General features: G+C 33.1%; 2 protein-coding genes and 2 long non-coding RNA genes across 7 annotated transcripts in view; 2 read left to right on the top strand and 2 right to left on the bottom strand.

Annotated features, from left to right (window-relative positions):
• LOC126733550 (sialin) overlaps positions 1 to 5,306 on the bottom strand; it is a 77,212-nt gene extending 71,906 nt beyond the window's left edge. The window contains exon 1 of one of the 2 annotated variants that reach the window (XM_050436884.1): positions 5,145 to 5,306. The gene's annotated coding sequence lies outside the window, so the exon portion shown is untranslated. Of the gene's footprint in view, positions 1 to 4,173; positions 4,525 to 5,144 lie in introns of those variants that run through there. The other variant, XM_050436885.1, reaches the window with a different exon arrangement.
• LOC126733553 (uncharacterized) lies at positions 5,237 to 5,704 on the top strand. Its single transcript, XR_007659759.1, has 2 exons — positions 5,237 to 5,371; positions 5,500 to 5,704. It is a non-coding gene; the product is annotated as an uncharacterized LOC126733553 (long non-coding RNA).
• Positions 5,705 to 6,352: 648 nt separating this feature from the next.
• Positions 6,353 to 21,053, top strand: LOC126750249 (testicular acid phosphatase homolog). Of its 3 annotated transcripts, none has more exons than XM_050459800.1 (8): positions 6,353 to 6,494; positions 12,814 to 12,960; positions 19,680 to 19,778; positions 19,842 to 20,078; positions 20,133 to 20,318; positions 20,375 to 20,498; positions 20,558 to 20,769; positions 20,822 to 21,053. In XM_050459800.1, exons 1-8 carry the CDS (start codon positions 6,456 to 6,458, stop codon positions 20,996 to 20,998), a joined length of 1,221 nt encoding a protein of 406 aa, XP_050315757.1. In that variant the 5' UTR covers positions 6,353 to 6,455; the 3' UTR covers positions 20,999 to 21,053. The 3 variants fall into 3 exon arrangements, with proteins under 3 accessions (XP_050315757.1, XP_050315759.1, XP_050315760.1); XM_050459802.1 differs by lacking the exon at positions 6,353 to 6,494 and adding an exon at positions 6,676 to 6,723; XM_050459803.1 differs by lacking the exon at positions 6,353 to 6,494 and adding an exon at positions 6,843 to 6,984.
• On the bottom strand, positions 14,008 to 17,454 carry LOC126750250 (uncharacterized). Its single transcript, XR_007665651.1, has 5 exons — positions 16,868 to 17,454; positions 16,387 to 16,791; positions 16,120 to 16,188; positions 15,921 to 15,989; positions 14,008 to 15,861 (listed from the first exon to the last, which is right to left on the bottom strand). It is a non-coding gene; the product is annotated as an uncharacterized LOC126750250 (long non-coding RNA).
• Positions 21,054 to 22,223: the final 1,170 nt, after the last annotated feature.

Genomic DNA, 22,223 nt, shown 5'->3' with positions numbered 1-22,223 from the left:
TTATTTTCTATCAAGTCTGCGCGTATCCGCCATTTTGAATTTTACACCAATGATGACGTCATCAAATACAATTTATGAATTATTAAATATGTAATAAAAACTCATAGTTTTAATTAAAACATCTCAAAAAAAAATCAAGTTGGCATCCATGCGTTATTTTGACATTGACAATAACGACAACGTATATACATCAAGGCCTCCTTTGCACTTTTTACCAAAATGGCGGCGTCAGTAATTTAAGAAAAAAATTACTCATCAATAACTTTTTTCAAGCCTACTTGACTCATAACCGATTGTCATGGCACACTAGATTCAAATTTTAATCTAGTATGCTTTTATTTGCGTTATTGAATTTATTTTCTATCAAGTCGACGCGTATCCGCGCCATTTTGAATTTTACACCAATGATGACGTCATCAAATACAATTTATTAATTATTAAATATGTAATTAAAACTCATAGTTTTAATTAAAAAATCACAAAAAAAATTAAGTTGGCATCCATGCGTCATTTTGACATTGACAACAACGACGACGTATATACATCAAGGCCTCCTTTGCACTTTTTTCCAAAATGGCGGCGTCAGGTAGGCTAACAAATAATTTTACAAAAAATGACTCATCAATAACTTTTTGCAAGCCTACTTGACTCATAACCGATTGTCATGGCACACTAGATTCAAATTTTAATCTAGTGTGTTTTTATTTGCGTCATTGAATTTATTTTCTATCAAGTCGGCGCTTATCCGCCATCTTGAATTTTACCCCAACGATGACGTCATCAAACAATTTATTAATTATTAAATATGTAATGAAAAGTCATAGTTTTAATTAAAACATCACAAAAAAAAATTCAAGTTGGCATCCATGTGTCATTTTGACATTGACAACAACGACGACGTATATACATCAAGGCCTCCTTTGCACTTTGTTCCAAAATGGCGGCGTCAGTAATTTAAGAAAAAAATTACTCATCAATAACTTTTTTCAAACCTACTTGACTTATAACCGATTGTCATGGCACACTAGATTCAAATTTTAATCTAGTGTGCTTTTATTTGCGTCATTGAATTTATTTTCTATCAAGTCGGCGCTTATCCGCCATCTTGAATTTTACCCCAACGATGACGTCATCAAACAATTTATTAATTATTAAATATGTAATGAAAACTCATAGTTTTAATTAAAACATCACAAAAAAAATATCAAGTTGGCATCCATGTGTCATTTTGACATTGACAACAACGACGACGTATATACATCAAGGCCTCCTTTGTACTTTTCACCAAAATGGCGGCGTCAATAATTTAAGAAAAAAATTACTCATCAATAACTTTTTTCAAGCCTACTTGACTCATAACCGATTGTCATGGCACACTAGATTCAAATTTTAATCTAGTGTGCTTTTATTTGCGTCATTGAATTTACTTTCTATCAAGTCGGCGCTTATCCGCCATCTTGAATTTTACACTAACGATAACGTCATCAAATACAACTTAACAATTTATTAATTATTAAATATGTAACGAAAACTCATAGTTTTAATTTAAAAAATCACAAAAAAAATTAAGTTGGCATCCATGCGTCATTTTGACATTGACAACAACGACGACGTATATACATCAAGGCCTCCTTTGTACTTTTCACCAAAATGGCGGCGTCAATAATTTAAGAAAAAAATTACTCATCAATAACTTTTTTCAAGCCTACTTGACTCATAACCGATTGTCATGGCACACTAGATTCAAATTTTAATCTAGTGTGCTTTTATTTGCGTCATTGAATTTATTTTCTATCAAGTCGGCGCGTATCCGCGCCATTTTGAATTTTACACCAACGATGACGTCATCAAATACAACTTAACAATTTATTAATTATTAAATATGTAATAACTCATAGTTTTAATTTAAAAAATCAAAAAAAAAATCAAGTTGGCATCCATGTGTCATTTTGACATTGACAACAACGACGACGTATATACATCAAGGCCTCCTTTGCACTTTTTACCAAAATGGCGGCGTCAGTAATTTAAGAAAAAAATTACTCATCAATAACTTTTTGCAAGCCTACTTGACTCATAACCGATTGTCATGGCACACTAGATTCAAATTTTAATCTAGTGTGCTTTTATTTGCGTCATTGAATTTATTTTCTATCAAGTCGGCGTGTATAAATACAACTTAACAATTTATTAATTATTAAATATGTAATGAAAACTCATAGTTTTAATTAAAACATCTCAAAAAAAAATCAAGTTGGCATCCATGCGTTATTTTGACATTGACAATAACGACAACGTATATACATCAAGGCCTCCTTTGCACTTTTTACCAAAATGGCGGCGTCAGTAATTTAAGAAAAAAATTACTCATCAATAACTTTTTTCAAGCCTACTTGACTCATAACCGATTGTCATGGCACACTAGATTCAAATTTTAATCTAGTATGCTTTTATTTGCGTTATTGAATTTATTTTCTATCAAGTCGACGCGTATCCGCGCCATTTTGAATTTTACACCAATGATGACGTCATCAAATACAATTTATTAATTATTAAATATGTAATTAAAACTCATAGTTTTAATTAAAAAATCACAAAAAAAATTAAGTTGGCATCCATGCGTCATTTTGACATTGACAACAACGACGACGTATATACATCAAGGCCTCCTTTGCACTTTTTTCCAAAATGGCGGCATCAGGTAGGCTAACAAATAATTTTACAAAAAATGACTCATCAATAACTTTTTGCAAGCCTACTTGACTCATAACCGATTGTCATGGCACACTAGATTCAAATTTTAATCTAGTGTGCTTTTATTTGCGTCATTGAATTTATTTTCTATCAAGTCGGCGCTTTCCGCCATCTTGAATTTTATACCAACGATGACGTCATCAAATACAACTTAACAATTTATTAATTATTAAATATGTAATAACTCATAGTTTTATTTAAAAAAATCAAAAAAAAAATCAAGTTGGCATCCATGTGTCATTTTGACATTGACAACAACGACGACGTATATACATCAAGGCCTCCTTTGCACTTTTTACCAAAATGGCGGCGTCAGTAATTTAAGAAAAAAATTACTCATCAATAACTTTTTGCAAGCCTACTTGACTCATACCCGATTGTCATGGCACACTAGATTCAAATTTTAATCTAGTGTGCTTTTATTTGCGTCATTGAATTTATTTTCTATCAAGTCGGCGCGTATCCGCGCCATTTTGAATTTTACACCAACGATGACGTCATCAAATTCAATTCATAGTATTTTGTTAAAAATCAAGTAGGCATCCAAGTAGGCTTTGAAATCATCATCAAATAATTATTCCAAGCCTACTTGACTGAAAACCGATTGTCACGGAGCACTAGATTAAAATTTAAAAACTAAAATATAACATTATCCTATTCAGAATGTCATTTTCCATGGCTTTAAGTTAGAATAGAATATTCCATTAAACATTCAAACGTTATGGTTATTTCCGGTTAAACCGGACGCCACAAAAACACAATTCAACTGATATTAAAATGGCTAGTTGGCAAATTTATTGAATAAAACTTTTTTTTCTCATATAATAAGGTAAAACGTGCTTCTATGTCCTCTTGATGTTGACCTAGAAAAAAAATTCCACACTTTATGCAATATGGGATAACGCGTGCCGATAACACACAGATTAAACGCCTCGAATAAGAATCTTATTATTATAAAAGAATTTAATGATTTAGCTATTTTTAATAATAATTTTTATTCTTGGGTTATCCAGTATCCTTCCCATTCAATTAGCATATGGGTTAGGTTTATGCATGGAATTGCCCTGATGAAATAGAAAATACTTTATAGAATTATTATCCTTTTGTTTCATGAGAATATTCCCAATAGTTTTTGAGCTATTGGACTTTAAAGCCAGTACTCGTTTAACTGCCTAAAAAATTTCTTATATTTTTGCTTAGATTGGCTTTAACCTTTAGGAACATTTATAAAGAATATTTGCAATGCAATATAAACAATCAATATCAGCCATAATTATAGAAAATACAGAAATAAGTATTACAAGGTTGAAACTATCATAACATATAGGTACAAAACTAATTAGGTATCATGAAAAATTTAAAAATATGCACAGCGGAAATCGATATTATTTAATAGAAAAATCATTTTCTAATGTATACCTTTTAAAGGGAATATTCCAAAGGGGAAATGCTCACTGATTGTTTAAAAAAAAACATAAACTCACAAATCACAACAATTATTAAGCAACGATAAGTTTAATGTTTATGAAAGCACGTGTCGAGCTCCTTATTCGTTCCTAATCGCGTACAAACTAACAAAAAAGCGCTTTATAATGTTTAAAAAGCGAAAAAGTGCGAACTTGACGTTTCAAAAGCTCCCCATTGGTCGAGTTTTAAAGCGGTCCGCGGATTGATTGGTCGTCACATGGATTAATTGCAATAGAAATAATTAAACTATATAAAAAAATAATAGTGGTAGAGATTCCTTAAAGCCTCTGGACCCTTGAAAATTTTACTCGATAGAATAAAAAATGGTCTTAATAAAACCGAAATGACAACATGATTGTAGTTTTATTAACAATAATTAAATTTTATTGCAGAACATTAAATATAAGCAGCTACCCGAGTCACATGATTAAAAAGTTGTTGCTATGTTAACGGTTAATTAGAATTAATTGCTCTCAAAAATCTTGCCTGATTAAGAAGTTGATTAATTAATCATTCTTTTCTAATAAATGTGTAAATTGTATGCAAAATTATGGTTCAACCTTAAAACTTGCTGTACTTGTACTGAGATCATTGGTACTAATGGTCTTCCCATATTGCTAGCAAGGGTAAGAAAAGACAATTTGGCCCATATTGAATAGGTTTATATTAATTGCAATATTATAAATTACCTACATGCATTTTTATATGAACATTATTTAGAGTGCAATAAAGTACCGCTCGAGAAACTTAAAGTCACTCATAAAATTTAAATATAATTTAACCTTTATCATGTGGTTCTACTGATAAAATCAAACTGGTCAATGCATTGATTTTTCATAAGTTGCACCATAAATTAATTATGTAAAAAAAAAAGTGTGATACCAATGAGGGATGATCACAAGGGAACAACCATATAAACTTACCTTAAATATTGAAAATAATAACAAAGAAGGATGATAGTCCGGGCAGACTAAAAATCCCGACATCGTATCACTGGTTTAATCACGGGAAAACTGTAAAAAGCCCCGGCCCCATTTCCATCTCGCACCACCACTAGGAAAAGTCGGAAAAAAAATATTGATTTTTCCAGGATGACAATTATTATGACGTTTTGAAATCAGCTGATTCGTTTGACATCGAAGGGGGGCACGTAAGTCATATTACCAATCAAACACTTCTTATAATATTTAAATTTAAAATATTAAAATTGATAATAATTATGTTTTTATTTAATTGATTCTTGAACTATTAAAAGCATTAAATTCGTTTCATTTTTAGGTTATGTGTGTCCCCTTAGTGACAGTTGACAGTGAGGTGTGTCAGCTGTCAAACTGAAAAATATCCCGAGGTTCTAAAACTGTTGAGATATTCAGGCGTCTTCACCAATTAATATTAATATTGTAATAATTCTTCTTATTTAATTTGCAAATAAACACATTAATTATTGTGTTCTTAACATCGAACAATAAATTCTTGATTTTTATTCTATACCTTATTAGTTATTCTGAAGTTTAGATGCTCAAGCAAGCAGTCGGAAACTTCCCGGCGCATTCACCTGACTTACTGTCAGCACTAATATTAATAATAATACTATAATTCTAATGGTAATCTTTATTTGTACTTCATTGGTATTTAAGGTGAATTGGGTTTATATTTAAGACATTTTTGAACAATAAATAGCTTTTAAACTTCTCGATTTTGAGGTTATGTGTGTATCAACCATAGAGCACTATTGTCAAAATGATATCAATAGTTCGGATGCTCAATCTGCTGGAGAGATCCAATTTCAAGCCAATTTCTTGCTTGTCCGGAGGTCATACCGGGTATTAAAATCGTAAAAAATATCTTAATTTAATTAATACCTGCGTTATTGAGTAATAAATAGGGGTTTAATTGCCTTAATTTTAAGGTTATGTGTACCATAGTCCTAGTGACCTTTGACAGTTCAGAGCACAGGCGACTCGTTAATTTAAAAAAAAATTATATTGTAGTGCCACGTTGCCAAGTGGCCTTAATTTCCTTAAATTCTTAGGTCTATTGTTGTTTGTCTATTGTTTAACAATAAAAGAATGAGCAGGAAATACTTTTATGACTTTATCGTTCTTATCTCAGTCATAATAATAATAAGGTAGTTTACTACTTAAATCTTATCCCGCAAAAATTTTATCAGATTGTACGTAGACATACACAAATATGGGGGGCAATTGTCGTGTACATAGTAATTAGTTTTAAATATGTTTTTATATATAAAAGTAAAAAAACGAAAAAATATGGTAAGTTAATTAATATGCAATTATAGCACTAAATTTAATTAATTAAAAATGGAATTATCTCCTGCACGATTCGATAATTGATTTTTTTTTAAATCGGGGTCATTAGTGAACCTGTTTGCAATTATTCAAGGTTACGTTTGCACGTCCTACAAGTAAAGACAAAAGTTGCAACTGTTGTGTTCCTTTTTACTCCGTTATGGCAAAAAAAAAGCCTAAAAAAGTAAAACGGGTAATATATTATTAATACTTACAATTCAACAGGTTTAAGTCTTATTTATTTATTTACTTATGTTTAATTAAATGTCAGATAGAGGGTATACATATATACATACTATCGAATTGTTATCGTTACTTTTTATTAAAAAATACAATGTTTGCTTTTAAATAATCGCCTTAACTTAAAAAAAATGTGTGCGATAACATTTTGCCCGTGTATAAATTTGAATTTTAAGCAAATTTATGCTCAGTGGTTGTTCAGAGTGTTCATTCGGTAAGTATCCACATAAAAAATTCGAAAATCGCGCCAGATTTCGACCTACAATTTTATGAAGGCAATCCGGCAACGTTTCCTAATAAATGTCAAAATTTACTGGTGCAGTGAATTTCTAATTAAAGATTATTTTAATTGTAATGTTCATATACAGGGTGTCCGGAAGCTAGTTGCAATCCTTTAAGGGGGTGATAGCTGACTTAATTTCAAACATTTTAAGCTAAATATGTGTAGGTCGAAATTGAACATAAAACACAATTTTGTTTTTAAACTATTTATTGTTCATGTTCAAAATGCAATCCATTATTCAGTGGCGGCTCGTGGGGTTAAATTTTGGGTAGGCCATAGGAGGAGTGCCCACTCACGATGAAGCCCGAAGAATCATATAATAGGCCGGTGTTGTCAAGTAATTATACATTTAAAACATTAACTCTAAGAATTTTTTCCAAAAAAAAAAACATTTTTTTTTCTATCAAATTTAAAAAACTTAGGAGAACTGGAGAACTAAAAAGGGGGACACTATGAAAAGAAACGACAGTAATTAAGCTTAATAAAATATATATATAATTATTTATATATATATAATTATTAAAATATATATATATTATATGTACATTTATTGTTACCTACGTACATAAAAGTATCAAGTAACTACTAAAAATGGCACAGAAAGAAGGAGTCATTTAAAAGTATTTTAAACACAAACAAATTATCAGTTTTGAGTTTTATTACCTATGAAGCAAGTTAATTCTTCTATCTTTGTTTCGTGCAAATTTGTCAATTACCCTATCGTAAAATGTGTTCCCACTAATTGAGCGAGAATGTCCTTTTGGATTGATAAAATAGATAAGGATGAAAGCCGATTTTGAGTCATTGTGTTCCGCAAAGATGTTTTTATTCGCTTTAACGTAGAAAAAGTCCTATAAACTGAAGCACTGGTTGCAGGTATTGTAGCTAGTAAACAGAACAACTTGTAACTTTTAGGAAGAATTTCATTTGTTTCGTTATCATGCATACTTTTAATTAGACCCAACAAACTTTTATCGTAAAATTGTTCACGGTGTAATGGTGAGAAAATGGTTTCTAGTTCTGTTTTCAATAATGATTTATCAAAAAGTGCTCCATAAGTATTTATTAACGAGTCTAATGGTTTTTGCGGAAATACTCCTCCATATTCTGAAATTTTTTTAGTATCACCCAACTGCAGAAATTGAAACTTGCTATAGTCCGAAAAACGTTGCTCTAATTGAGTTATATTATTGTCCAAAATTTCAAAAAAATATTCATCTAAATTTAGTTTTGACTTTATCCCATGTGCTTTGATTACCATCATTTTTAGGTAAACCACGTTCATTACGATTTAAGTTAAGTTCTGTATTTGTCTCGCTAACAGCAACGTTAATATGCTTAGAAAAGGTCAGGTCATTTCTCCAGCTTTTTAACACTTCAAGACATCTGGAAACGGAATTGTTACAAAACTGGATGTAATTTTTTTTTTCTGTAACACATTGTATAAGAGCTCTGTTCGTTGAAATATGTCGCTGAAAAACGTTTAATAAAAATACGAATTCCAGATCATCCAGGTTTCTTTTAAACCCATCTGCCTGCCTAATTGATTTCGCATTTGATTCTGGACAAGTCATTATCTCCTGAAATACTTCAATTAATTTTTTTCTCTCCTGTAATACGGCATTTAACACATTAGCATTCGAGTTCCATCTCACTTCGCTATTTGTAGGAATTCGTTTTCCGACAAATTTATTTAAGAAATGGGATCTTTTGCCGGAATTCCTTGAAGAGTCGAAAAAAATATTTTTACTGCCGTAATATTGGAGCAACTTTGCTGTAAAACTAAATTAAGGCGATGCGCAAAACAATGGGTAAAAATAGCTAATGGTGCAGAGTCTTTTACTAATTTTTGTAGTCCGTTTAGTTGGCCCGACATAACACTAGCTCCATCATAGGTTTGACCAATTAGTGTCGCTTTACAGTGAAATTTACCAATCACACTAAACAGTAAATCACGTAACGCTGAAGCATTTCGATCTTCCCCTAAATCAAAGAATCCTAAGAAATATTCTTGAACTATGCCTTTTGCATCTACTAACCTGCATACAGTTGAACACTGTGCCTTTTCAGTTATATCGGTTGTTTCATCAACAATACTTGCAAAAAATTGGGAATTAATGATGGCATTTTGAATAAAAATGGAAATTTCGTCTTTAATCAGATCAATGAGTTCATTTTGTATCGTTTTTGGGAGGCCTCTAAAATAAGTCTTTTTTTGCCAGTGATCTTTTAGTTCTGGATTTGAATTTAACATTAATTCCCAAATTGCTTTGAAATTTCCAGGATTTAGAGAGTCATCTGACCCATCGTGGCCACGAAAAGCCAGTTCCTGTTTAGCTAAAGTACAAGTTAAAGCAATTAATTTTTTAATAATTTCTCAGTTTATTTTAACTTCAGCATTATACTTAACTTTTGAAATTTTCGACTGTTAGTCTAGCAAGTCACGAACAGAAAACTCTCTTTTTTGTACATCCTTAGGACAAAGAACTACTTAAATGCTCTTTAGTTGAATGTTTCTTAAGCGATGCAGATATATTTTTTAAATTGGAGTATCCTTCATAATTCCATACACACTTTTTATTCGAAAGCAACAAACATGGCCAACAATACAGTTTCTTTGTAATACAACTTCCACACAGCCATTTATACACACCATACCAAGAGATATTAAAAGCACATACTTTTTTCCCATCTTTTTGGTCAATACACAGTTTTGGAATAGGCCTGTCACTCAAAATAATTTTTCGTTTTTCAGCATCAGGTCTTTTAGCCAATGGTAATTCCAACAACGAAACAATAATGTCCAATCCACTGCCAAGTGCCAACATAACATTATTGGTACTAGTACTGCAACTTGGTAAAACTTCAGGCTCAGATAAACTCATTTTTGTCTATTGTATTATCTTACCATTCCAAAAAAAGTAATATTTAAGTCCTCAAACTTAGCCTTTAATTTTTAAATAAAAATTTAAAATAAAGGCCCAATAAAAGGCTTTGGCCTCTTACGCCTTTATCTTAATTACACAACCAATTAGTGTTAAATTAAAAAAAAAACGTAATAGGCAAAAGCCTTGTAAAAACATTGCAAATTTATGGATTTAATTATTAGGTTCTTTACCAACTTTACTTCACCAATGTCTACAACTTTTAAATTAAAAACACTACAACTTTTTAATTCACGAAAATATTCAACCACGAACCCTCAAATTACGAATTAGCAACTTAAGAACAAATTCAAGTACAAATCGATAAATTTTTGCGGCTTAAGATAATAAATAAATTCGTGTGTTAACATGATATTTAATTAAAATAAAATATTTTTTAAATTTTATTTTTGTATTTTGTATGCTCAAAATTTTAGGGTAGGCCCGGCCTACTCTGCCTATTCCCACGGGCCGCCACTGCCATTATTTCTAATACAGACACGAGCCCTTTTTGTTACTTCGGTGGTGGTTACTCTTATGGTCATATCTTCTTTCATCCTGTCAAATGCTTCATTTATTTTGCATATCAACTCTTCTCTTGTTCTTATTTCGGTGGTGTATACAAGCTCCTTTGCCCGGCCCCATATGAAAAAATCCAACGGAGTTAGGTCAGGCGATCGAGGAGGCTAAGAAAAGGTTTCGCCGCTACCGATCCAACCGTCCGGAAAACAGTCGTCTAAGTAATTCCTGACAGCCAAGGACCAATACGCTGGACAACCATCTTGCTGAAAGTTTATTGGTCTTTCTCGTTCCAATAATCCAGCTTCGTCTAGAAGAACGGGGATATCATTTTGTAGAAAATCTAAATAGTTGACACCATTTAAATTCTCTGGTAGAAAATGTGGCCCGATAATAGTCCTGCCTATTACTCCGACCCACACATTGACCGAAAATCTGTTCTGAAATGATTTTTGTTTTTTCCAGTGCGGATTTGCATCTTTGGCAGCCCATTCGTAGAGGTTGTGGAAGTTGGTAATACCCTCCCTGGAAAAATTGGACTCGTCTGTCAACAACATACTTCTTAAGAATAACGGGTTATCGATGTCCATGTTCAATAAGAAGAGGCAGAACTGAATTCGTCTTGCAGGGTCTTCTTCTTGTAAGCCCTGCACCCCCGTACCATGAAAGGGATACTGTCAATCTTTTTTCATGGCACATCCTCCATCTAGAAAGGCCAAGGTCTTCAGCTACTTTTCTGAGGCTTGCAGTAGGGTCTGCGGTAAAAGGTTCCAGTATTTGCTCCTCAATCTCTACATTATTATGGCCAGGGTTGACTCCACGTGCCGGATTATTCCCAATGGCAACTTCAGTAAGACGGCGAAAGGTGTTTTGAAACACCTTGAAGTTTGGTAACCTCCGATCTGGATAACGTTGCTGACAAGCGTCGTGCCAAAGCTCCATTACCGTTAGCGCGTCCATATGTGAAGACAATGTCAGTGTACTCTTGGTTGGTAAATTCCATTTTACAATACTGTTTAATAAAACGGGCAGAAACTCGATTTAAAAAACAGTGGATGCAGTCAGTACGAAGTTGACAATCTAAATCGTAACTAATTTTTTTCTCTTACAAAATTAGAGGCGAGAGTGAAACTAAACAACAAGAGGCTAAAATCACAGCTTTAATTTATTAAGTTTCTTATTTATTTAGTTTTTATTTATTAAGCGAGTACCTAACTTGTAACTCCCACCCCAAAGTACCTACTAGGTACCCCTTACCCTACAGTATCTACTATTAGGTACTTCTGCTTAATTTTGTTTTTATTACTTTTTATTTACTTGAATAATTTACTTGAACTGTCCCATAATAATAAAGTTTTGTTTACATGATCTGCCGCACAAAAGAGGCCATAATTCTGAGAATTGGCCAGGCATCGGCATGAGTGATATCTTAAAATAAAGGGCAGAAGCTAGGCATATTTTTAGAGAGGTTTGAACGACGAAAGCATTTTCATAACAATTATTTAAACATAAAACAAAGCATTTTTATTTTAACTCCATATTTATTTTTTACGTTTCAATATCTGTATTTTTTCCAATAAGTTTACGCAGAAGCTTGAAATTGATCGTATTTTTATTAATACACATTAGACAAAACAAAATAAACTTTGAAACTCCGATATTAATTATTGTAACTTGCGCTCTATTACCGTTTAAGGGTGAAATGTTGGTATTTCTTGAGAAAAATGCAAAAATTACCATAAAAAATTTATAAACAAATTTCGACCTACACATATTTAGCTTAAAATGTTTGAAATTAAATCAGCTATCACCCCCTTAAAGGATTGCATCTAGCTTCCGGACACCCTGTATAATGCAGGTGGTTCAAAATAAGACTAATTAGGTTTTTTTTTTGAAATTTCCCGCCAAATTTGATTTGAGATTTGTTATAAGCTGTGGGCAACCCTTAATAGCAAATGACAAAACCCGCAACAAAAAAAAAGATGGCGGCGGTAAACGTCAAAAAACCAAATTTTTAAATAGTTATTTACCCTTACTAACAAACATAAAAGGGGTATTTAAGTACATGTTCGGATAGGTTTAAGCCTTTAGAATATGGTAGCATCCCTTACTTAATCATTAAATCGGTTTCTGTAAATTTCTATACCCAGATTATACTTTTAAAAGTGACTTTGCAGTAACTTATAATGAGTGGAACAGTGATAGTTATATTATATCGTAATCCAGTCGTGGATGGCGAAAACCACTGGGTTGGGGAGGTTTTTTGAACCGCCCTGTATATAAAAAATTATTTAATCTCCCCTGTGATTAATTTAAGGTCCCGAAACGGAAAAAGACCACATGTTTGTTGGTCATGGGTTTAGCTGCTACAGTTGTGATATTAGTTATTATAGTAGTCGCAGTAAGCGCGGGAAATCCAACCACCAGTAATGGGGAAGAGAAGCAGCTTCAGATGGTTCATATTGTAAGTTTTTTTTTAAAATCTAAGTTATCCAAGTAATAATTCAAATTTCCCTCTAAAATGCCGCACACTGGACTAGTTTCAACTTTCAAAAGACTTTGTCGTTTTGTGCCTTTTAAAATGAGTGAAACAGTGATGGGTATATAGGATGTGTCCTAACAGGTAATTTTTCAAACAAGGAGGCTTGGAAAATACATTTTGTTGCTCAAAGACTCGACCAGAGCCAAGGGCGTCGCCAGAGAGGCAGCTGCCCCCTCCCCCCTAGAGGCCTAGAGGTTAACGCTAAACCAGTCATCCGGCTAATTGAAACTTTACTTTTGAAAACGTATATTTCGTAACTTATCACTTATTAATTTCTAATTTTCTTTCTCACTTAATAATTAGGCTATTAGGTAACTTCAATCTAAGATAAGGCTTTACTATACCTATACATATTTACATTTCGGGGGCACGAAGCGCTCGCAAGTGAAAAGCGAATTGAAACGATTACGCTCACTTTGAGCCAAGAACCAACGGATACTACGGAAAACGTACGACTTTGCCAAAGACGCCCAGTATCTGAAAAGAAAATTCAATCATTTCTGGTTGGAAATGTACTCACCATGGTTAGCATACTGCCGTTCTACGTCAGAACCACGCATCTACAGAAAAGTTAATTTTAAACAAAATCAAAGAAAGTTAATATGGTATGTTTTCTGAACTAAAAATGTTGTAAAGAAAGTTTTTGGACGGATAAGCAAAAAATAAGCTAATTTATATTAATTAATAATAAAAACATGTATTTCAAAAATATAACAAATTTTGGAGCACATGCCATATTATTTTTTTCAGAATTCTAGAAAATTACTTAAATAAAACCTGGTATCTGTAGCAGATCATGGTTTATATTAAGTATTTCATATTGTTACAAAGTAATTTATATGGTTTTCCTTCAATTGAATGAAATTTGTTAACTTTTCATTTGGGGCACTGAAATTAAATAAAAAACTGGTTACTAAAGAAAACATTTATTCTTATTTCAGTAACATTTCAAAGTTACAAATTAAAATATTGATTATATTAATAGGTACTCCATCACATTTCAGTATTACAAATAAGGCTGATATTTACAATTATTACAAATATTGTTACATAATAATAAACCGATACAAATAATATTACAAATCAATATTTTAACAAAAAAACAACACACTTTTGTGGTACAAAAAACAATGATTTTGAAAGATGTCAAAATCTTAAATTTATCTATCACAAGGTAGATTTTCCCAGAAGTGAAAACGCTCTTTTGGAATTATACTCTTTACATTTTTTAATATATTTTCCTTTTTTTCTTTTGTCACGCCTCTTGGTTCTTTTTGAAAAGCTGGAAAAGTTATACCGATCTTAATTTTACTATTTTGCAAAAAATCTAGCTCTTGCAAATTGTTGTCCTTTGACGAAATATTCTGAAGTTTAAATTGACCTTTTCTGGCAATTATTTGTGTAATATTACTCAAATATGGACGGGGATTCGTTTTTCTAAGCTTTTGTTGTGATGCAAAATTTGGCCATAAATAAAAATCTGTTGGATTCATTGATTTTACAGTTACACGACCAGAATTGGCCATTTCAACTGCTCTTACAAAATCTTGGAAATCTAATTTTTTTTTGACGTTTCAGTGAAAGCTCCAACTGATGGTGGAAGCTATCCGCTGACATGAAGGTGTGTCCAGTCTCAAAATATTTTAGCACAATTTGTTCTGCGGCAATCTATTCTGAATTAACTAGAAAAATAAGAAAAGTAAAGAAAGCCCAGTTTTTGTTCTGGGATGCACAATTATCAAGCCAAATAACAAAGTTTTTATAATCTCTATTATGCAAGAAAAAGGAATTAAAACAACTTATAATGTTTTCTTACCGACCGGACACAGCTTCATGCCAAAGTACAGCATGTGCTGATGATTGTTTCCTTTTTTTACCTATCGGGACATCTTTTTGAACATCTCAATCCTGGGTAACATTATTATTTTTTGTAAGTCAACTGAGACTCTTAACGTGTCATTTGTCTCTGGTTTTTCACAATCTTGTTGATACAATTCCCTTGATCGTTTGGCTTGAAGAATATGTGTATTCCATTTATCACAATTTTCACAGTCCAGTTTAAGTGATTCAAATTCTTCGCAGAGTTCGCATTGTTCGTGACCAAGCTGGGTAAAAGAAATGTTTTTTTGTTTAATTATCTTCCTGTACACTTCATATGAGCACGTATTTTAAGGATATTTCTCCAAGAAATCTTTATGCATAAAAGTAGCATTTATATCACTTGGAAGATAGCGGCGATTTCGGTCGTGCTCTCGCCGATAATGGGAAATGGTTGGGTGGAAGCTTTCTATATGTTCTTCGATAAATTTCCTATCAATTTTTTTCTCTGATGGTCTACGACCTCGTCCATCAAGTTTGGGTTGGGACAGGTTACTCATCGGAGAGTTTTCAATTCCAATTAAAAAACTTTGAATGGCCCAATCATTACTTCTTTTGTATCCCAGAGTTGCAAGGAAAAAAAAATTACACACATTATTTCTTCCCCTTTACTGTCTTTATAATAATATTTAAGGGAATTTTGTCTCACAGGATTTTCTACAAAAGTAGTTCTTCTTTTTACGTTCGTGCGCGAAATCGAATTTAAAATAAATGTTTTCTTTTCAATCCAGGTTAAATTCCAGTAGTTATTATTAATTTCCTTTCGCCTTTCATCGTCTATAGAAGAGATACATTGTTTTTTACATTTGTTTTTGTCACAGGATTCTGTCACCTGATGTTTATTTTTAATGCTTTCTTTAAACGCTTTTAATCTTTCTGATTTAATTTCTTTGAATTTTTTCCTTTTTCTAATCGTTCCTTTTTTTGTATATTTTTCTTGTAGTTCTAAAATTGTCCGAAGTTTAAATACTTTTTAATAAAACATAATAAAACTTTAAACTTACCTTCCGGCTCCTGTTCTCTCTGTTCACCATTTTCAATTATATTTCTGTTTTCTTCCAGTATTTGTAGTTCTAAAAGTGGAAAGTGTACACATTTTTAATTCCATTTTTAAGTTCAATTTTTCATTTTTAGGTTCTTTTAGTTTTTATTATATTTGTACAAGTATATAATTTTTTTTTATAATATAAACTTTGGACTCACCTTTTGGCTCCTGTTCTATCGATCCTTTAATTTAATTTCTATCATTATCTTCTCTTAATATTGATAATTCTAAAACAAAGTTAAATTTATAAATATTTATTATTACAGTCGTATTTTAAACATTTATACAAAGGGCTAACATTGTTCCGCAAAATGGTAGCTCTTTATCTTCATAATAACAGCATATTTGTTAAGGCAGATACATTTTTAAAATAAGGGAACATGGTCTTTGTAATACACTCTGTATTTCCTTTTAAATACACCTACCGTCAGTTTGTGGTTCGTTGATTTCAACAATTTCTCTAGTAATGTTGTAGTTGTCCGATTCGTCATATGATGGTAGTACTACGTTATGGTTTTGACACACGCGATTATCAGGGATGGCTTCTTGAGGATTAATTACTTCATGACCAGGAATCTCGAACTCTCTCTCTAAATCCATTTTAGAATCGATATTATTATCCTCAGTATTATCGATATACGGCTCAATCCGAAAATCTTCTGTAGGCAATCGCAAGAACCCCAATTGATATTCTTCATCTACTAGACAACTGTTTTCTAAGTTTGTTGTACTGCAAGGTCTTAATTCACGTAGCACATTATGATTTTCTGAAGAAAGACATTCTCTGGCCAATTTGACCATAAGCTTAGATCTCTTCGACATTTTAGTTTCTAAAGATTAAAAAATATATGCTGTGTAATATTAATAGTACATACATCATTCTTATATTATCACATTTTGACCTACCTATGTACTAAAGATTATTCAGTAAAATATCCATAAAAAAACACACACAAAATAATAGCAAACCTCACTAACATAAAATCACAACTAACGCACATGCCTGTCTGATTAGAACTAAATAAATATTTTTAGACTCCCGCGAATTTTGTTGTTATTGCCTAGTTAAAACCTGGCAGCTACATCCGTATCAAGACCGAAGCTTAGGAAAAACCTGGCATGTGCATAATGCTTAGAAATAACCACGGAACTACTCGCCCGCGCCGTGCATTTGTCAGGTTCTATCTAAGGAATTCTACGATGCCAGTTTTTTGCTTAGGATGTTGGCTATTTTATGCAGTTACGGTGTATTATTTTTTAAATTTTACTCAATTTTAAATGAAAATTACGGGGTTTAACAGATTCACGGGATTTACAGATAAGAAAAAAACCACTACCAGTTCACTTTTGCTGATAACTCAATTTAAAAAAAAATGTAGATACAGGGTTCTGACTTAGGACGGCAGCATACTCCCGCCAACAAAAGGGAGCCTTCTGTAAATTCTGTACACTATTTCCACCCAATCTGAGCTCCGTTAGAGGTGTTTTAGGTTCGTTCATTATAAGGCCGTTTTGTAAGTTCAAAGATGTTCATGAATACTGCAGAAAACACGCATATACTCACTTTCATAAGACGGCATTGGAAGCAGCTAAATCTTTTCTTGATAATGTGCCAGTAGATGTGTAAATTAACAAATACTCTCAGGAAAGTCTTGAAATAAACAGGAAAATTCTAAGATCGATTATTTCCTGCATTGCGTTTTGCGGCTCCCACGACCTAGCATTAAGAGGGGCAAGCTATGGTGATGGAATTCTGGAAGGGCTGTATAAGATGCGAATTGACGCAGGAGACACTATTTTAAAAAACCATCTTGAGCATGGAAAGAAAAATGCAAGTTATCGATCGGTTGACATCCAGAATGATATTATCAGTATTTGTGGAGATGTTATTAAGGCCGATTGCATCAAAAATGTGAAGATATCGCAAGCATATAGCATTTTAGCAGACGAAATAGCGGATATCTCTGGAAAGGACCAGCTCTCAGTTGGCATAAGATATTTTGATGAGGAAACCAGCAACATTCAAGAAGTATTCCTCGGATTTGCTGAGCTTACAGCCTGGGACGCTAAATCGATTGCCACGACAATAAACGAATTCCTGACGAAAGAGGCTCTCGATCCAGATAAATGCGTTGGTTTGGGATTCGATGGTTGTTCCACGATGTCTGGAAAAGAAGGTGGCGTTCAGACTATTTTGCGTAAAAAATACAAGAAAGCACTATTTTTTCATTGCTCGTCACATAAACTCAACCTGGAATGCTCTGCCGAAGATCCGAAATACAGTTGGGGCCATCAAAGATATAATTACATTTTTTCGTGAATCGGTTCTAAGAAGAAAATTAATACCCAATATTCCCAAGCTGTGAGAAACAAGGTGGAGCGAGAAATACAAGAGCATCAGAGTTTTTAAAGAGAACTTTTGTGATATAATGGAGGCACTAGAAACCCTTTCTCGAGATGGCAATATTGCGACAAGGAAACATGCATATCAGCTCCATGCTGCAGCTTCCAAAGTTTCGTTTATTTTTAGCCTTGGATTGATAGCCAAATATTCCGCTCTTTTAGAACCAACAGTAAACGTGCTCCAATCAGTCTCCTTGGATGCAGTTCAGGCATCACAGCATATTGGTCGTATTTTAAAACTGATCAAAAACCACCGTGAGAATCCCGAAAAAATAACAGAACAAATTTTCAAAGATGCTTCTGTTATTGCGGAAAAAATTGGATTGGATATGAAATCAATACCGCGTACTGCTGAAAAACAACAACACCGTAGCAACCACCCATCAAAAAGCCTCTCAGAATTTTGGCGCAGGTCCATAACAATTCCTTATTTGGACTCAATTATAAATTCCCTAGAAATAAGGTTTTCTGAAGAAAATAGACCATCATTTACTTTGTCAAAACTACATCCGGCGCAAATGACAAACATTTCTTTGGAAGAACTTGAAGAGGCTTGCGAGGAATTTAAAAATTTTTACGGTGTTAAGTGTTGAAGAGTTCAGAATGAGTGTTGTGGACATCCTCAAGGAAACTGATGATTTCTTTCCTGAAATTAAGAAGGCCTTACAGATCCTTGTTGCATTACCTTGTACGACTTGTACAGTTGAAAGGTCATTTAGTAGCCTTAGGAGAATCAAAACCTGGTTGAGGAGCACCATGTCTGAAACTCGACTCAATAGCTTCGCTATGATGAGTGTACACAGGCAACACATTTTTAAAAACTTGGACGATTTTGTTAACAAAGTGACTAATGAATTCGCAAAGAACCCTAGAAGATTATGTTTCAATTGATTTTCATGTAAATATTTTGTTCGGTTTTTTTTAATTAAAATTTTTCTTTTTTGTCTTTAGTTCTTTCATGCTGCCCCTCCCTAGCTTACCGGCTGGCGATGCCCTTGACCAGAGCTGTCAATTTTGACCTTTGGCATAAGCTAAAAAAATATTTAATTTAGGTAATAAACGTCTTTATTTATTTTCTCTTTAAATAAGTCATACATACAGGATCGCCTCTTGAATTTTAAACGTCGTTATTTCCGGTAATACCGGAAGGCAAAAGAAACACCGCGTTTAAAAACTACCCAGTATACCCACCCTTTTCACAGGTCACAATTCGCCAAAATCATTGCAGGCCTTAACAATTTGGCGGGAAATTTAAATTCTATTATTATTATTATTATTACTATAACAATATATATATAAAATTAATCTCATATAGGTAATGAGACATGGTAAAAGAACCCCCGCAGACACATACCCAACGGATCCCCACATAAACGACACATTATACCCCATAGGCTGGGGCCAGTTGACAAACGTAAAACCATTTATAAAAGTTTCACTTTAAAGCCGAATAACGAATGCAAAATTTCCTCCACAGGAAGGAAAACTCCAGGTATATGATATAGGAAAGTTTCTCAGAAACCGCTATAGTACATTCCTGGGGGATTACTATTATCCGGAACAATATTTCACACAATCCACGGATGTAGATCGGACTAAAGCAAGTATGCAATTGGTCAATGCGGGACTGTGGCCCCCAAAAGGGAAACAAATTTGGGGGCCGCTCGATTGGCAACCGATCCCTATACATGCCGAGCCCCTTAGCCAAGATATGGTAACAACTTTATTTGTTTAAAAAATTGTTTAAGTTCGAAATTGTTGATTTAAGTTACTGTTGGTGAGAAAACCTTGCGCAGAATACCATAAGGAGCGAGACCGAGTTATTGCCTCGAAAGATATCCAAGACAAGCTGAAACAGTTTGAGAGTTTATTTAGTGAGTTGACAGAAGTTACTGGGAGAACTGTCAAGGATTTTGATGATGTTCAGGATATTTTTAGCACACTAAAGGCAGAAGTACAATAGATCCGTTTAAGTTTTATGATTTATTATATGAATAAAATGTTCTTTAGGAAACCTTTAACCTTACTTTGCCCGACTGGACCAAAGACTACTATCCTGATAAAATGTTGGAGCCAACTGTTTTCAGTTTTATCCTGAACGCTTGGAATGATAAAATGAATAGGCTTAAAGGGGGTATAATGAGCCGAAACTCTTATAAATCTATTTTATGAACATCTCCAGTATGTTTACAGGGGTTCTACTGAAGAAAATCTTATCGGATTGGCAGGCAAAAACCAACGAAACCTCCTCTACCGCTATTAAAGGGATTTTGTATGGCGGACACGACTCAACTGTGGTGAACTTATTAAGAACATTAAAAGTATGGGATCCACAGTTTCCTGACTATGGAATTACCATTTTAATGGAACTTTCTAAGGATACCAATGGCACCTATGGAGTGGAGGTGAATCCTTTCATATTATAGTACTGTCTTAACTTACTTTTTTTTCTTACAGATGTACTTAAGGAATTCGACCAGTGAGGCTCCTTTTAAACTCACTGTGCCTGGTTGCGAGAGCTTTTGCTCTCTAACTAAATTGGTAGATCTGACAAAGGATGTTATTCCAGGCGATTGGGAGCAGGAGTGCCATAATGATGGCAGTTATGAAGTTCCTACCCCTGGTGGGCCTTAGGGAGGCAGTTTTTTAGGAAATGTGTATATATTTATAGATAAGAGTTTTAATTTAATGTAGTGGTTTGTTTTACCTTTCTAAGAGTTTTATTTTTTTGGAAATAACAGGCCTATGAAACGATTTCAAAGTAAGATATTCCGGACTGTAGCTGTGCCTAGTCGGTTTAAAAACAAGTAGGATTTCGGAGCAGAAAACCTGAAATTGACCACACTTTATCTTCTCGATTTTTGCCCTTTTTCAAGGAGGTTGTTTTTGGCATCATTTTGATCTTAAAAGACACATTACGAAGGAACTTCAGCACGAAATGATACCACAGATTTAACTAGCTCCGCCGATTTAACTAGTGTAGCTAGTTAAATCTGTGATGATACTTTCCGGCCTGGAAACACACATATAGGCTCATCGTTATCAATAGCGCACTTTTATTCAAAAATAGGGTGGCGGGAGAACCTAATCTGTCAAAACTTTGACATTCGACATAACCTCAAAAAATCGTTGTATTATATTTATTTACATAATTATAATGTATATTATTTTCTTACATCTTGTAAGTACTGCCTATTCATAAGTTATTCACCAGTTAAAGCACATAACACGAACAATTTCATTTAAGAAAAATCTGGTACCTCAAACATTTTCAGAATTAGGCTAGAATTAAATCTTCATTTAAGTATTCTTTTAGGCATTTTTTAACTTAATACCTAATAGCTATATATTTGTGTTCTGTGGCTTATATATTAAGAAATCGTCATCTCTTTATATACAGTAGAAAGGTACGGAAATTAACTCGAGAAAGATTATCCTAAACAATGCATAAAGCCAATGGGTAACTAAAAATACTTCGGTCATCCTCCACTAAATTTATTTAAAAATTATTAATCCAACATGTTTCTTGATGCGATAAAAGAACCAAGGAAACTTATAAGATATAGATTCAAATTGCTAAATTACAAAAGGTATTAAAATTACTTACACAATATAAGGGGTTCCGTCAATACAACTATTCTGTCTATTCAACTTTAAAAATGCATGAAGCATTGGTATCCAAGATCCAAGACAATATTTTCTATGACATTGCCAGAATACAGATTCAAAACTGTAGATATGTATAGTACTGGAGTTTCTTATTTCTATAATTAAAAGTAATGGACACTTTTGACACTAAATTAAGAGCAACATTTACGCAGTTATATTGTCGAGTATTAAGTATGAACTGATACTAAGT

This window comes from Anthonomus grandis, chromosome 2 (assembly GCF_022605725.1).
Source record: "Anthonomus grandis grandis chromosome 2, icAntGran1.3, whole genome shotgun sequence".
NCBI lineage: Eukaryota > Metazoa > Arthropoda > Insecta > Coleoptera > Curculionidae > Anthonomus > Anthonomus grandis.
The sequence above is the reverse complement of the archived record's forward strand: the minus strand, read 5'-3'. Positions and strand labels throughout refer to the sequence as shown.

Excerpts from the sequence above, each read along its gene's own strand:
- LOC126750249 (XM_050459800.1), top strand. The coding sequence starts at position 6,456 with ATGTTTTTATATATAAAAGTAAAAAAACGAAAAAATATG. Across the intron at positions 19,779-19,841 it reads GCTGGGGCCAGTTGACAAAC|GAAGGAAAACTCCAGGTATA; the intron begins GTAAAACCATTT and ends TTTCCTCCACAG. Across the intron at positions 20,770-20,821 it reads ATGGCACCTATGGAGTGGAG|ATGTACTTAAGGAATTCGAC; the intron begins GTGAATCCTTTC and ends TTTTTCTTACAG.